This window comes from Pempheris klunzingeri, chromosome 3, assembly GCF_042242105.1.
Source record: "Pempheris klunzingeri isolate RE-2024b chromosome 3, fPemKlu1.hap1, whole genome shotgun sequence".
Classification (NCBI taxonomy): domain Eukaryota; kingdom Metazoa; phylum Chordata; class Actinopteri; order Acropomatiformes; family Pempheridae; genus Pempheris; species Pempheris klunzingeri.
The window spans coordinates 27,418,878-27,436,172 of NC_092014.1; the positions used below are offsets into that span (position 1 = coordinate 27,418,878).

The 17,295-nt window shown below is 39.2% G+C and overlaps 1 protein-coding gene across 1 annotated transcript in view; it reads left to right on the plus strand.

Annotated features, from left to right (window-relative positions):
- The window catches only part of sorcs3a (sortilin related VPS10 domain containing receptor 3a), a 175,672-nt gene extending 159,793 nt beyond the window's left edge, over positions 1-15,879 (plus strand). The window contains exons 19-27 of the mRNA XM_070856324.1: positions 722-908; positions 4,223-4,356; positions 5,422-5,545; positions 6,081-6,193; positions 10,676-10,807; positions 10,940-11,039; positions 13,056-13,161; positions 14,000-14,160; positions 15,821-15,879. Coding sequence (XP_070712425.1) covers positions 722-908; positions 4,223-4,356; positions 5,422-5,545; positions 6,081-6,193; positions 10,676-10,807; positions 10,940-11,039; positions 13,056-13,161; positions 14,000-14,160; positions 15,821-15,879 — 1,116 coding nt within the window. The remainder of the gene's footprint in view (positions 1-721; positions 909-4,222; positions 4,357-5,421; positions 5,546-6,080; positions 6,194-10,675; positions 10,808-10,939; positions 11,040-13,055; positions 13,162-13,999; positions 14,161-15,820) is intronic.
- The last annotated feature ends 1,416 nt before the right edge of the window (positions 15,880-17,295 follow it).

A 17,295-nucleotide genomic window follows, 5' to 3' on the forward strand; every position in this document is an offset into this window, starting at 1 on the left:
CTAAACCTGGTATAGCTGATTTTTTTGGCCACTTGGGTGCAGCAGAATCAGGCTGTGAACACAACATTTACATATCATCACTTTGTAAGTATGTAAATCGTAAATACGATTTGATAACACATTTGCTCTATGCAAATGTGTTATCAAATCGTATTTACATATTATCAGCTGTGGGGAAGTGCCGTGTTTCAGGCCCCTTGTTTCCTGAGAGTAGTTTGTGGCTCTTTAGCTGATAAATGCTCCTCTTTGTTCACTGTTCACCATCTAGTTGCTAATTGTGTCACTGTGACACTTCTCACATTGTCATTTGATGCATTTGTAAAAAATATCAATGTTAACTATAACACCAACAAAGATTTAAGTGTCTCTTAATTAAAACGTGAATTTATCTCAAACGGGGACAATATCTGTCATCGAATACCTTCTGTATATTCATGTTGTGTTGCTCATTCATATTTGGCTTACTGTAAATTGTCATATTTTTCCTACAAATAACTCACTACAATAATGAATACCTGTATGTGTCAGAAAGCTCTGTTTTTCTCTCCACATTTTCTGTATATTGTCAATTCCAATGACCTTTACTGTTTTGCTTGTTTCCCTTTCAAATGAGCCATCTGATGATTTTGTTTGGTCTGTCTGTGGTGGTGAGGGTAGTTTCAGGTGAAAAGGTAATGTCGGTGCAGAGTGTTCTTCTGAGTGAAACCCTGCTGTGTTTCAGGGTGACTCTCTGCGGACCAACATCCAGCTGGATTTTGGTGACGGCACAGCCGTGTCCTACTCCAATCTGAGCTGGACTGAGGAGGGGATCAAGCATGTCTACAAGTCTGCTGGAATATTCCGTGTCACGGCGCTGGCAGAGAACACACTGGGTTATGACACCACAACACTCTTCCTGCATGTCACATGTAAGTGCTCCTACTTTCTAGTTACTAGCGAGATTTTTCTTTTTTTGTTTTCAAGTTGATTTTCTTGAAAATGGTCCTCTTAGAGTCCTGACACCACAGTCCAGATTGATACACTGACTAATTTTAGTTATTACATGAGCTCAAAGCAAATATTTAAACAAGCAGCATTGGTGACTGTTGGTGCCTCTCAGGCTACACACATGCTGCTCTACCTTACTGGTGAAGGTTGTAGGGAAAATATGCTGCCAAATCGTTTTTTTTAGGTTAAAAAACATTTAATCTATTCTTAGTCTATCAGACATTAGTTGGACAAAGATAGAAAAAAAATCTTAAGTAAGATTAGTATTAATGGTTAGATATATATTTTATACTAGCTTTATTATGGAAAACACAACAACCAGGTTTATCTTAATTTGATATTTTTCTTTTGCTTTCTGCAGTTGGGTATTATACAGCTCTACCCCTGGGTTTAAAATGCATTTTGAAGTTTCAACACTACTTGCGTAATCAGAAAATTAGGCTTTTTTCCTTTATGTTCTCGCCAGTGGTCCATAAGGGAGACATACATTAAACCTAATGCGGCAGTGTGTTCTTTTCATTTGTACATTTTCTGTTGCCAAGCTCCAGGTGTGAAATATGTTCAACTGAATGGCAGCCACACCATTGATCTATGCTAAAGGCATCTAAAGTGAATTGCACTGACCTATACACAGAATTATGTAATATCGCAGCTGTGATAAACACAAACGACTTTTGGGAAAAAAGGTCAGAACAAACTTGCTCATGCAAGGTTTCACTGTGGGCAGAAGCAGACTGAGAAGTGGTCCTTTAAGGCCACTGCAGCTAATTGCCAGTTATCTGAAGATACAACGCCAGAACAATGGCTCGTTTCAAAGCGGGGCAAATTTTACACAGCAGCACATATAACAAATTACAGGATTGTCATGCTTTCCAATTCAATACTGAAAGGAGCTTTACTAGTATGTGTTGAATCGTCTTTTTGTTTTGTTAGATACTCTTTCATCGATTTGTTCAATCCATTTTAATTTAACCTCTTGCCATCATGATGTGTCAACCAGTGTGCTCTGTATTTATACATGCCTGACAGCAGTTATTTTAGCTAGGTTTATTTCACAGTGTAGGTGACGCTTTAAGGGGAAATGCCAAAAACTACTATAATGATTTCTCAGCTGAGCATATTTAATACCAAATGACTACCTCCGTCTCACACACATATACACGCACAGATATGCACACATATGCGCCACACACCGAGCATCTCAAAGTGGGGATAAAGATTAGTTCTGGTTAAAGAGGATGAGAGCTAACAGAAGTCTCGGCAAGACGAACACCCCAGACCACAGCACTACACAAACCTTTCGTTAGAGTTTTTCCTCGGAAGTAGTGTATTACATCAGTCTGAGGTGGGGAACTTCATCCCTGAGATTAGTGTAATGCAACCTAGACCCCTGTCAGGTCCTATTAGGTTCTTAGTGGGGAGGTCTGCAGCATTACCCAGAAGGTATCATGCTGAAAATACATGAGGAGTCAACATATTTCAGTGTGTTTTCAGTAGAAGACTTTTTTTTTTAGGTGTCATCACCTTCATTACAGCTCCTGACGTAAACCTTGTAACATAACTTTTTGGCTGTGACTACGGCGGCTATTATTAGACAATGCCAGAAAATCATTTGATCATCTGTCATTTAAATTAGTTAGGCCAACTTTTTGGTTGGATTGGTTCCACGGAATGAATTTGTTGGCCTATTAATCATATATGACAGCAAATAATTGGTCAGGATAGAATAAAAGACTAAGGCATCTCCCAACAATAACTTTTATTTAGCACTAAATTGCAACAGCAAACAGGTTTTGGAAGACATTTCATGTTAATCTGATTTTATCAACAACATGAGGAAATGTTTTTTTAATGAACCCCGAAGGCTCAGAATGTTAATGTTGCTGAAATTTCTCACAAGTGCTACCACTGCTTCTTTGTCAACTGAGAATGATGTTGGTGGGACTGACAGGACTGATTGGTTAGGGCTAAATAAAAAAACGTACCCACCAACAAGAAATCAGCCAGCAGAACACAATGTCAAGCTGAATACATAAATAAAGCAAAATGAAATGTTTATTTTTTCATCATCTAACCAAAAACACATTTTCCCCTAACCTTAACCACAGACAACAACAAGAACAGTAATGTCTGGTTGGAAAAAAATCCAATGCCAGTGAACATAATTCACAACTGCTCTTTCTATAGAACATCGTGACACATCGGATAAGTTATCTGGTGGGAGACCTTGACCCAAATGAAATGCTATTTGCAATATGCATTTTGTGGTGTTATGATGTAGGGACCAAAACAGTATGTGTAGAAAAAGTGTAGAGAAAGTGTTCCAGTTGAAGATTATTTTCTATCCAACATACATGAGGATCAGATAAAAGAAACGGCCAGTTTACAGTCAGTGTTATAAATACATAACAATTGTACTGTCACAAATGGCACACAGCATGCACATTGCTAAAATGGCTTTCCATGTATGTTTTAGCTATAATGCAATCTCAGTACAGCATGAGGCCCAGACAGTCTAATTAGGAAAATCTTTCTGACTCAGTTTTATTAAAAAAAATCAGGCACTAAACTGGAAAAACAATTGCATTACAGTCTGATTTAGTGTTTGTTTGTTACCACTTTTTGCCTTTACTTGGATAGGACAGGTTTTATTTTTTGTATTCACTCTTATCCAGTGCAAAGTGACACAAAGAGTCCCAGCGTGGCTAGTAGCAAAAATAAAAATTGACGGCACCTTTTTGAGAAGTGCATGTTCAAATAATGAAATGATTTCCATCAGTCATTTCATATTAATGCACAAGAACATCTTTCATGGGAGTTTATGCTATATTTCTTTCCGAAATGTTTGCATCCATCCAACCAATCCATTTCGCTTTTTCTTTCATCCCGTCCAGTTTATGGGGGTGGATCATACCCCAGATTGCAAGGAAACACCCATGACAGGTTGCCAGTTTATCACAGGGCTACCACACAGAAGCACAGTCGCACTCACATTCACACCTTTGGACTATTTATCATCTCACCTGAGGTGCACATCTTTGGACTGTGGGAGAAAACCTGAGCACGCCGAACTGTGACATAAAAGTGGTGGTGTTTGGAGTATTTTTCTCTATGGATAAAAATACCAACTGGCTTTTTTTGTTTCTTTTTCTTTGTTTATTAAGCACACACACTCAAATGTGCCTCATTAGAGCTATGCATGCTGTTAACTCCTCAACGTTATTTTCTTTTTTAGGTCCAGTGGAGCATGTCCAGCTCCTTGCTCCCTTTGTGGTCATAAGGAACAAGGAGGTGAACATCACAGCAGTGGTCTTACCCATTAACTCACGTACTGTCACTTACTTCTGGTGGCTAGGCAACAGCACTGAGGTAATTCCTTGGCTAATTACTGCACATTTCAGTCTGCTATGCTATTGCATTCTACTGGCCTTTATCTGTGTACTTTAACTTAATATACTACCTGTTATTAACAAGCGATTTCACATGTAACATCAACTTGGCATTAATGCGGCATGGTATGTGCTTGAGAAGTGTGTCTGACAAACAGACCCACTGTGACCTTCATTGACAGTCCATCCAAATTGAGAAAAATGCAGCTCAGCTCTTCTCCAGTATGCCATTGTCCCAGGTTGTTTCCAGTTTGCTTCAATCAAACTAAACACTGTCTGATGGCGGTAGATGTGTTATGGCTCTAATCGCCTCGACTCGCCTCGACTCAGTTTAGGTCCTTTTCCATTACAGTAGCGTACCACCTCAAAGTGGGCAGGGTCGTCATAGCAAGGTGCAACACAATTAAGGACATGGAGCGTTTGGTTTGCGTTTAGCCGTTTACCTTGTTCACAGAAATAATAAAAACGCCCGTTCGCTGTTTCCAGGTTTTAAAAACGGCGGGTTTGATTCTTGTGAACGACTCGCTCTCATGACTCATCCAGTCACGTCACTCCCGTCACGCAGTCTGGTGACGTCGCATTTTCGGCTCGACTCAGCTCGCTTGGAACCCCGGGCCGAGTAGGTACTAAAAAAAGGTACTATCACCTAGTGGAAAACCATAAAGGTCGAGTCGAGTAGGTGCTAGTGGAAAAGCCCCATTAGTGTGGTAGAGTAACAGAAGACATCACCACCCCTAGAGTATGCCGCTTGCTTGGCTAAAAAGCAGTATGTTCAAATGTCTGGATATCCGATAATTCTGAAGTTAATCTACAGTTGACCTTAAGACATCCCTACTTCACTTTGCTCTCAAACAAATCCTTCGTCTGATTAGGTAAAGGTCGCCTATGTTGGGCAAGGAAATCAGAGTCAACCTCGAAACATCACCCTGAAGAAGGCAAGATGGCCAGAAATGTCTAGTTAATAAAGGATGGTGTACTGGAGAGGAGTCATGCCACGTGCTTCAAGTGTAACATTACTTTGCACCTGCACCATTTGTGTTTGCAGCCGGTAATAACGTTGGATGGGAGCATCTCATACACCTTCCCCAATGAGGGTATGCACACCATTACAGTTCAAGTGGCTGCAGCCAGCACCATACTGCAGGATACCAAGACCATCGCAGTGAAAGGTTAGTATTTGTTTTCTAATATAGAGCTCCTGACACTCCAAACAGCTGTTAACAAGTCTGTACTGCTCTTATCTTTTTTAGATTTAATATGTAAAAAAGTAGTTTTATGGAAAGCAGTTAAATACTTACTACAGAATAGATCATGTTAGTCAGTTGTCATATACTGACTGTGTAAAGTGTTTCTGAAATTGCTCCTACTTGAGTAAAATATATCACATTACTTGTAGAACCTCTAAAGAATACGTCTTCATTTGAAATGAAGTAATTTGCTAGCAAGTATCTGTAAAATACAATGATGTATCGCCAGCCAATGTTTTGGCTTAAAGCTGTGACATTTTCTAATTATCTAGAAGTGCATCTGGTACATTTAGCCAAAGGGAAGTGCAGGGGATATGAGAAACCCTCTTCTTTTCATCAAGTGTTAACTACCTGAAACTCAACTTGAGCAAAATGACAGTTGGCACAGCTCCCTGAGAATAATGCCCCCGGATCCGAGTGAATTAATGGCTGATTCTCCCCTGGCTCTCCTCGACAGAATTCTTCAAATCGCTGCTTTTATCTTTCTCCCCTAATCTGGACGAGTTCAACCCCGACATACCAGAGTGGAGACAGGATGTGGGGAGAGTAATTAAGAAGGCTCTGCTCCATGTGAGTGATTTTCATTCTCTCTGTCCCTCCCTCTCTCTTCTTTCCATCCCTCTGTCAGTCTTAAGCTCCTATCCTTTCTGTCTTTTTATCTCCTACTTTCTGTCTCACCGTGCTACTTCTCAATTATTTCCTATACTCCCATTACCTTTGCTGCCCAATACTCCGGGCTCATCGGTGCGGCAATAGAACGCCCTCGGGCCACCCTGTGATTCATCATCAGACAGGTGTGAAGACGCCTCTGCTTTCCTGCTTTGCCAGAATGGCTTCATGAGTGCTCATTCCTTCATCTTAAAAGTCACCAATGAAATTATCTCAGAACTTCAAGCACGGGGGCTTGTTAGGGACCTAAAAGTGACGATACCTGTCACAATGTCTAATGTGTGTGTGTGTGTGTGTGTGTGTGTGAGCGTACTTGAATGTAGGAGGAGTGCAAGTGCTCTCACTTTGTGTGGGAAGCTCACCCAGCATTGTTAAGTGCTACTCATCTCCCCATTTACAGCTCATGAATAGTGGACTGTATCTGGCTGAGCTGAGCTCTTGGCCATCTTACTAACATATTCAGCGTTAAAGCTGCAGGTGGGCGCTTTTGGAGCAATATTTGAATGGATGAAGGGGATCTCATGAATAACCCGAATAACCCAGACTCAGGCCCATGCTTTTGAGCTGATTGATTTTCCTTTTCCTGGACTGTGATGTCATTTCAAGTACAATAATTACCACTACCAGAAATAGATTTTTTTTTTAGTCTTTCCTTATGCTACCTTTTATAATTGATTCTCCATCCCGGAGAAGCAAGTTTTTTAGACTCACTCTTTATGCATTCTCAAACTATTAAAGACTTATGTACTGTTATTTCAGTTAAACTCTTGAAAGTCAACCTGTCTCAAAACAATAGTCAAACATCCTTACAGAGTTGGGTATTGACCCCCACAGCAGTGGGTAACACTTCTAGTATGTGCTATTTTTTTTTCTATTACACGAGTGGATAATGGCTGATGTGTCACTTTTGTTTGTATTCATCTTTTCACATCAGAGATTCACATCAACCGCTACCGATATGAAAGGGTTGTAGGTCTGTTTATGAAGCTGGAGCTGACCCAGTGTTCCCTTCCAGACAAAAATATTGTCTAAGTGGTGACAGGAAGGGTTATTTTCCCTCTATGTTGTTATGGTTGAGAACTCTTGTTTGAGACAGAAGCCGGTCCACAACTGATGGCTTTTCAACATAGTAAACAACTCTCGAACAATGAAACAGGAGATGAGAGAGGGAACAACTTGCAATTAAAATCAAGGTCCATTTAACTGAGGTGCCATGCTGTGCAGCCCTATTGCTGAATCTTTCAAGTCATGACTTTGCACTCCTCACCTCGACTCGTTTTGATGCCTCTGCCCCTACTGGTCCTGAATGCACATTCGGTAATGGAGGTTATTTCATTCCACTCTATCTACAATCACCTCCCCCTCACATTCCCTTAACGTTTCTATGCTCAAACTCATACGGTTTACAATGCTCACACTCCCCCATAGCTTTCCTTGAAGGTTAATGCAAGCTATCAAGCTATCATCTCCTTATTGCTTCCCCAAACGCACCGATATACTTTCTCATCCAGCTGGTGCATGGTAAATCATGCACAGTAATGTGACATTTTAATCTTTTCACTCTGTTAAACAGTTGTATTGTTGTTAATTTACTCACTCTCAGCTGACTGGAATGCGTATTAGTTTTAAGAGATCCCACTGTCAACAATAGAATCTGGATTTCAATTAATATCACGATTAATTCTGTAAATACGTGGACCAGGATTTGCTCTAGTGTTGGTGTAAGTAAGATCAGAGGTAGTGTTATTCAGTACATATAGCCCGCACAGTGGGAGCAGTTGTTGGACCATAATTTCAGTCCAGACCAAAATATAATTATTGAATGAACTGTCATTCACGTTACCCAGAGGATGTAGTCAAACACCTCAACAACTTGGATTGGATTGATTGCGTTTATTACAGATATTCAGGGCCTCTAGAAGATGAATCCTATTTGCACAAATCAAATTGTGTACACACACTGATGCTCCCATCAATCATAATGATTTTGGTGTTTTCATACTAGCGATGTGATTCTTGGATGGTGTCAATGTCAGTGTGTCTGATGGATGGTCGGTCTGCCACTTTGGCCCCTTGGTTGCAATGGAGGTTTGTCCAGACATTCATGGTTTGATGATTTTCAACATGTTAATCTGAGACAACAACCGTGGTGGACATCATACCTGTTAAACAGCATTAAGCCATCCAACATCATTCATGCCGTTATTGTGAGCATGTTAACATGCTGACTGCAGCGTCTAGCTCAAAGTGCCACTGTGCCCGAGTACAGCCTCACAGAGCTGCTACCTTAGCTTAGCGTAGCGTGAACACTGGAATATGCTGATGAACAGAATTGCCAAAAAAATGGTGGTGATGGCGCATCTCAAGGGGTTTATCCTCATTGAATTTAAACTAGAACATGTACAAGCAAAACCTAGTCATACATGCAAAAAATATGCATCTGTAGAGGCGTTATACCTTTCACTTTGCATTCATATGGTTTAATTTGTGTGCTATATCCCCCCAGGAGCTTATCTTCTTCAAGCAGCATTTCTTCAAATAAACTTGTGCAAAATATTCCACTGTAGAACCCCTTGTGTCTAACCGAATTGAGCCAGGCTTCCCTGGAGCAGGTAACATTGTCTTGCTATCCAAATGTGATTTTTTTTTTTTTTTTACCCAGCAGTAAATTTGTGGAGCATCAAAAGGGAGCACTCCAAAGCAGTCAGCCAGCTTTTTAAACTAATGACTGATTGCAATGAGAACAAACATGGTCAAAGTGTATTGATTTCTTTTCAGGGGCTATTGCCTCTTCTGTCAACCTATTCACTTTATCTCCCCTTCTGCCACCCGTTCTCTCATTGCAAGTCATGCCCATGGCTATCATTTGTCCACTACTTTAGTACTCAAATAGTGATTTCTGTGCCTCATAATTGATGCGTTTTGGTAAAACCCAGTCATTGTGGAGCTAGGCCACTGTGAAAATATAAAAACATCACAGGTTCTGAAATGAATTACCAATCAGACCCTAGCTCCCTTGCCTATATAGATTGAAAATGCTTTCTGGAAACGAACAGAAACATGTGTGTGGCTTCACTTTTTTAATCAAAAGAAAAATAAGCTTTTGACATCTTTGGAAATTGATATGAAGCCAGGAAACCTTCATCCAAGTGACTTTTTTGTTGTTTTTGTTTCAAATAAACTAGTTATATGCCTGAGGGTAGTTTGAACATTGACAGTTATTGCAGCCTTTCCATATATCGTTGTCCTGCGAGAACCGTGCATCTCAAAAATGCCTCTTAGCATTTGAGTCCAAGACTTTCTATACATTTGTTTTTTGGAGAACACTGAAAATCCCAAAATTTGGAAATGCTTAGTTTTAATCCTATCTTCAAAAACTTAGATCCAAAACCAGGCGTGGGAGGTTGTCAACTATAATTAAGTAAAATATGGTCATCCAAGTGGCATTTCTTCAGAATGTGTCTACTGCAAAATATTGGCAAGTGAACTTGTAGTTAATACAGTTGAATTAGTGCATTTCCAAGTCCACTAGTGGATTCAAATAAAGAAATACAATGTCTCAACCCGATGTTACAAACAGAAACTAAAACAATCTTTGCAGAAGTAATTAGGCAAAGCAGCCATATTTCAAATTTTTAATTTTCTGTTTTGTTTTTTCATTTGTAGATTTTAAGCATTTACTCAAAAACTGAAAAGACATTCATTGCACATAGTGACATGAGCATAACATTAAGTCATCCAAAACTTTTTGAAGAATGTGAAAAAAGTCTGCTGTATGAGGATGCTCACCACCGTCTGAACCGATTGCTGTATTCAATCACTTAGCTTCCAGCAAGGACTCACAGGCAAGCAATTTTATCTTGACTGTGAGCTGGAGTATATAATAAAGTTTCTCTGAAATTAAATTGGAGTATTTTTTAGGGAGCATTATATAGAATCCTACATTTTCTGACATGGTACTTTTCTAGATCTGCTACTTGCATTTTAATGTAAAGCACACTGAGTTTACTAGTAATGGAATATACTTTATGTATATATATACATATGTATATATTTACCCATGGCCGTTTAGTAACAGTCGTTTTACATAAACTAGCTTTGTTTTGTTGCAGCAGAGAGTGACTACAGCAACGGTACACGAAATGAAACAAAGCCCGAGAGTCAAATGGCATACTCCTCCACCCTTTTGATTATGGTGGTGCACTAGAGTCTGGGTTCCTCTGGCAGGGAAGGTGTTATCTTCACTCCCCACTCCCTGCTGTACTGAGCTCTGTGCTTCCATGTGGGGACCGACAAAGTCAGAGTCTCATCACTCCCCCAGTATAGTACGTAATCACTGTCACAGTGTGACAGCTAATAAAGTGTGTTTCTGCCTTGTCACAGGTGTCTGACTTCCCAGAGGAGCAGCTCTTGGTAGCGGTGTTCCCGGGAGTTCCAACGGCTGCTGAGCTCTTCCTACTACCTCACAAGAACCAATCAGAGGGCAAGAAAAAGAGTGAGGAGGAACTAGAGCAGGTATGGGCAACTGTGATTGTAGCTCACATCACAAATGGTTGAAATCTTATAAAATAGATTGCTCTGTACTTAGAAAATGGTGATTGTAGATGCCCTGTCAGTGTAAAACAATGCTTTGTATGTGTCTAACAGGTATCCGATATAATTGTAAGCGCGCTGAACCAAAATTTGGTGGAGTTCGAGCTGAAGCCCGGCGTCAGGGTGATTGTGTACAACACACAGTTAACACTGGGTAAGGAACATTTGCTCTCACTGCTTTCTGTACTGCCATTCAGTTATCAGCCATAATATTAACTTGCATGGGTAATTTAATTATGCCCTAGCAATCTCTATTTTTCATTTTGAAGTGCCAAGAAATTGAAGTATAATAACCATGTTTTGACAACAAGAATTTTTCTTTGGTTCACCAATTAAAATTCCTGTCAGTCTGCTTCTATCCCAGGCAAAAGAACACAGGGGAGTATGGGTGGGGTTTGATTTTAAGTGGAGCTCCTTGAGACGGGGGATCTTTTATGCCTGCCATCAAAAGCTGAACATCTGTTCTACTTCTTTTATAGCCATCCAACCACAAAATGAGTGTTACACTGAGTATAATTATGTTGATTATTTAGTCCTTGAGAAAGAACACTGTACAATTTAGGGGCAGAGGCAGAATTCAAAATTGCTTGAGAGTCAACAGCACTGTTCAGTTCTTCACTGCTGGAAAAGGGAAGGTTGGTTGACATTTGAGAAAATTCAAAATTCACTCCTGCCACAAAAAACAAACTGCTCTTATTAGTATCAAATCAATGCTTGAATCATGGAGGCACATTGATTGTAAATAAAGTTGCTGGTCTGGTGAGCTCAACTTTTTTTTTTTATTGGCTTAAGCCTCGGTCGTCCTCAACAACTCCTGTGTCCTGCTGCTGGACAGATTTTACATTGTATTCATTGCTTGGCCGGTTTCATTAGGCACACGGTCTCTGGGGGCACACAGCCATGAGTTGTCTGTAGCTCAAAGTGCCAGGTATTAAGAGCCGTCGCAGAGCATGTGCTGCTCGTTCTGCGGTGTGCTGCACTCTAATGACATTGCAGGCTTACCCAGCTGGATCCCTCTTTATATTTCACCTCCCAAGAAAAGGTCTAAAAAGCCTTCAAGCTGCTTGACAAAGGTCAGCAGTATACGCACCACCATCTCTGAGCTGAAGGGCTCTGGAGTAGCGTGGTAACACTGGAAACCGCACTGTGATTTCCCAGCTATGACTGACATTAATGCACTCTTGAAAATGAGGAATTAGAAAAGAATCTCACGAGCAAAACCGTGTGCCGTGATCATAATAAGTGCTCGTTTGGTTGGGTTCTGTTTTGAGATAAATGTAAGTGCCTTTAATTATTCTGAATCCACCTGCTGCCGTCACCAGATACAGTGATTTCATGCTACCACAACTTATGACATTTGGGATATCAATTACTGTAAGCTACCAAACACTGATGTAAGCGCTGCAAGATGCAAGATTAAAATATTAGTTAGATATTGAATGCTTGAGTGAGGAGATAAATACATTCAAAGACTTTGTTAGTCCTCAAGGATAAACACTATGTGTTACAATATCTAGCTCATTATATACACTGTTGCCCATAAAGTTGGAATAATTGTTCAATACCCCCAATTTAGTTAAAGCCTGAATACACAGTTTGCAAAGGTTAACTGAGGTTTAAGTTTCACTGTGATATGTTTGGAAGAGTTTGATCAATAAAGTTGAGAAGATCTACACTTTATTTATCAAGAATAAATCACATTGTCACAATCATTTCATGAGAAGAGGTAAAAAAAAACTTTTATTCCAACTTTATGGGCAACAGTGTATAAGGTGAAATGTTGCACAAATCATATTGATAACAAGATTGAGAGCAAACGTCAGGGACACAGTTCACTAAACAACAGGACTGTAAAAATATACAATACAAATACCTGGAAATGTACCAGTTCCAGTCTAATACCAAAAACAGTTATACTTCCAAGAGCTTCAATTTATTTAACCTGACTGTAACTCATTTTATTTCACACTTATTTCACGCAATATTTACCATCATTATGCTTCAGCAACTTATTTCTCATTTTAAAGTACCATAACTTAACTTAGCCTTACCTAGTTTGCACATTTATAATGCACATTAGGATGGAAATGAGCCAGGTTTAGCCAACAACTTGAAATAGCTATACCAGATAATTTTACAATAACTCTTCTCCTGTCTCCCACTCCCACAGCACCCTTGGTGGACTCCAACCCCAGGCACAGCAGCTCAGCCATGCTGATGCTCCTGTCGGTGGTGTTCCTGGGCCTAGCAGTGTTCCTCATCTACAAATTCAAGAGGTACACATCTTTGTGATTACATCCACCTGCTGCACATATAGGATGATTATATAGAACCCTAGTATATATCTATTACCATATTATCCATTATTGATGATACCACATGAGCACAATGTGGACCAATCAGTCACAGTCGTGTTTGTCATTGGAAAAAATCCCCCCAGAGGTTATAGTCAGATTTCTAGCAGGATTCCAGTGCATGAGGCTCATGCACCAATCAGTAATAAAATGCAGCGAAAACGACCATTAAATGGTTTAATATGCAGTTGCTGTGCCTCAGCTGTTATTTGCTGAATAAATTATTCATACTCAAAATGATTCTCTTGAAAAGTCGGAGGGAAATGGAAAAGTTGTCATTAATTATGGATATGAAATTTTTCCCATTAGTCTAAAGAGGATGCATTTTTCAAGAAATCTCACAGTTGACAAAACAGAGCAATTAATTACCAAAATGAATAGTAATTGCAAATAAATTGGATGGTGACTAAATAAAGATGTATATTATGTGTCATAAATGCAGATGGGAAAAGATACTGATGTTACTATAATTTCCCTATAAATTAGTTACTGAGGTATGAGTATAATCAAGACAACTTTGAAAGCTGTCGTGCCCAAAGTGGGAGTGAAGTATTAGTTGTTGGAAAAGTTTGTCATCATCCAAGTTGGTTCTTTCTGAATTGTGAAAATAATAAGTTACGCCAAAAAAAAGAAAAAAGAACATTTTGCCTTGAAAGAATGATGATTTTTTTTTTTTTTTTCGACTACTGATGGTTTTCCAACATTGTTCTAGGGCTCATATGTAAATCTTTTTTTTTTTTTTTTTTTTCCAACTCTTCAGAAAAATACCATGGATCAACATATATGCTGAGGTGAATCAGGAGAAGGAACAGGAGATGATTGGCTCGGTGGGCCAGGGCGACAGCACGCCTAAAATCACTCTGAGTGAGTTCTCCACATCCAAAGAACTCATGGAGAAGGAACTGGATGCCAGGGTCAAAAGTAAGTGAGGACATGATGATTGTCTGGAATTAGTCAAAATGTTTGCTTGCTGACATTACTGCTAATTGTAAAGACAGATCCTCGGTCTCCTGATCTGAGGCAGGCTTTTGTTTCTTTGGTTTTGGAAATGGTTTTGTAGAAAAAGTTAACACCATAATACAAAGAATAAATGTGTGCAGATTCACCCCCCAGGCGTTTAGCCGTTGAATTTGAATTATTTTTTAAACAAAGAATTCGCAACTTTATCTCCTTTTAGCATTTTTAATTATTCAGAGAAGAAGGAAGGCAGAGGGAGCTGCAGAATAGAGGCAGTCCTGGAAGAGTTTAAACATAATAAAGAATAGATTCCAGCGAGGCTCGCAGTGCTGAGAACAATGAATAATTAATAAAACCAACATATTTAAGCACGCGGCCATGGGACTGGATAGGCCAGCAAGAGCACAGATGCAGCTGCCGTAATCACTTGACTATTTGGTCGCGATATGAATCGTTTAAGAATTAATATTTCAGTCCGTCACAGCAGGCTCTCAAAAGCAAATTTGCAGTATTCACTTTGCCCTTACACGGTGCACAGAGCCTGTTTTGCAGCTCCACCAACAAAAAGCAGTACAGGTCATCTGGTAAGTGCAGTTCTTGGCTTCATTAGGCTCTGAGATAGTTTACAAGACAGATGACGCTCCTGTAGTTTCCCAGTGCTGGAGTTCAAGCTGACCTAGGTGTTAAACTCAGAATAATTGTAGAGAATGGAATAAAGTCTTAAACAGCAGTGGACCCCGTCAGTACCAAGGCCATCAGTATTCTGCTTTATTTGCAGCTGGATATTTTCATTCAGCTCAGGGTCCATCATTATCTTTTTTTTCCCGACAACCTGTAATGCTCTGCAGACTAAATTTAGTCCCTAATAAAAGCACGCAGCAGCTTGATTTTATTGGGGGTTGTGGCTCAAAATGCTGACCAGACTACTGTATTGAACAATAGCAATACATTTGTACGACACAATCACCTTATTGCGTTAACAAATGTGTTCTCACAATGTTATGGAAAAAAAAGACAAGATTTCAAAATGTCAGTGAGACAATGCGACAGTTTTCAATTTCGACGCCCTCAGTTTGTCACACAGGCTTTCATTTACAAAATGTGTAGTGTCCAAACCCAAACAGAGATAACTCTAAAGACGTCTTCACAGCCGCAGAAGACATTATGCAAGCGGTTTCACAGTTTCACAGACGTAATAATAATCCAATAAAACTGGCCTTTAAGTGTAAAATCACTGGAGTTCCCTCTTTAACTTGTGGATTGATTCTGTCTATTCATTCAAATCACGTGCTACGAAGCTGTATATTCTATTAATAATTACATGAATGGCCTCTATCTTCTCTCTCTCGAACATACAACAAAGAAACAGAGCATTTCCAAACTGAAATTTAGTGTCATTCATAAAACCAAAGATGTAAAAAAAAAAAAAGACACATTTTCATAATGGGTCATTTGTTCATTCCCATGCCTTTGATAAAACAGCACATTGAAAATTCAGTAATTAACATGAGGTGTCAATATCAAAGAAGTTATTTGTTTCACAGGCATTAAAGCGGAGACACTCCACTAACTATCTTTGTTCTTGGCTTGCTTTTCTTCTTTTGTTTCATTTATTTCTACTCAGGGGGAGTTGGAAATACCTACGAGAGCACAAGGGAGATTCCAAACTGTACTAGTGTGTAAAGCCGGAGAGCAACAGTTTATGTACAGAGCGAAGTATTACAGTATCGGGGGTTCTCTTTTTGTGTTTTGTAATTCTCAACCCAACTGATGTTAATAGTTTTCTAAGGGACCTCATTTATACAGATTTGCACGGATGCCTCATCCAAAACATCCATGGAGCAAATGTCAATTTACTCAATGAGATCATTGTAATTTACTGGCAAAACTTCTTCAGTTTTGTGGATGTATAAGCTACATAACGACATTCATTTGCAGAGTGAAAATATCTTTCATCAAAACACGTGGAGAGTTATGTAAATGTCCTAAAGAGTTGCTTTGGAAATCATTTCTGCCTATATATAGACTATAATATCTGAGTCTTCAGTCAAACAGGGAATATTATTGAAATGTACAATAGTATCATCTGTTCTGTTAAATGTATATATTATTACTTTCAACATGCTCGTAGTCTGAGTACCATGGCGACAACAGAAGATCAGAAAATGGTCTGTTTTTGAAGGTGTGTTAAAAAGTCAAACATTACTTAAAGAATTCAACTTTGTTTTGCTAAGGTCCTTGACTTGTGCATGTTCTTACTGAGGACACAATTTCTGTGTTGTAGATAAGCAAGTGTTGTAAATAGTTATTTTCTAATCATTCATCAAAAGAGCCCAATCGATTTTTGCCCAGGCTTCTGTTTTGCTCTTACTGTTGGGTGATATGTACGTAGAGAGGGTTTATCTGTTAATGCAGGTGGAACTATATTGATATATTACTGATTTAACTTCCCTCATTTTCACTGGAAATGAAATGAAAAGGATCAACATGAACATGAACTAGTTCAATATGTGCATATTCTCATTAGACATTAGACATTTTTACACGGATGGGAGTCTCTAAACTATTTGAACCAAACATTATTTGCCATTGGCATCATCGTGTTACATTTTGTCTCTAAGGTAACGGCACTGATCATTTGGATTTGGCTTCGGAACAAAAGCGAAGCAATTATTTTGAATAGTTATAAAATTAAGGCTACCAGTAACCAAATTCACAATGGTGATGGTTATAGATGGGGCACCATTTTTTTTTTTTTTTACTACTCATCCTTGTGCAAGAAAATTCACACAAAACATTATTTTACAATTGACTGTGTGGTTATGAAGATTAACAAGATGAACACAGTGATGACTCTTTTTCTTCTGAAACAGTCAAAGTCAATTTCAGTTGTCAGAATGTCCCAGTTAAATATCCATGCATATCATATTAGTATTTTAAGCTTATCAACTTTATACTTACGAATGAGACCTCCCGTCTTCGGACCAAGTAGCTCATAAGGACTGAGGTGTGCAAAGTGAGCAGGCTATAACTGTTACTTCAGTGCATCAGATAAATTTAATAGACATTTCATATCATCTGCTGCTCATGTCATTTTCA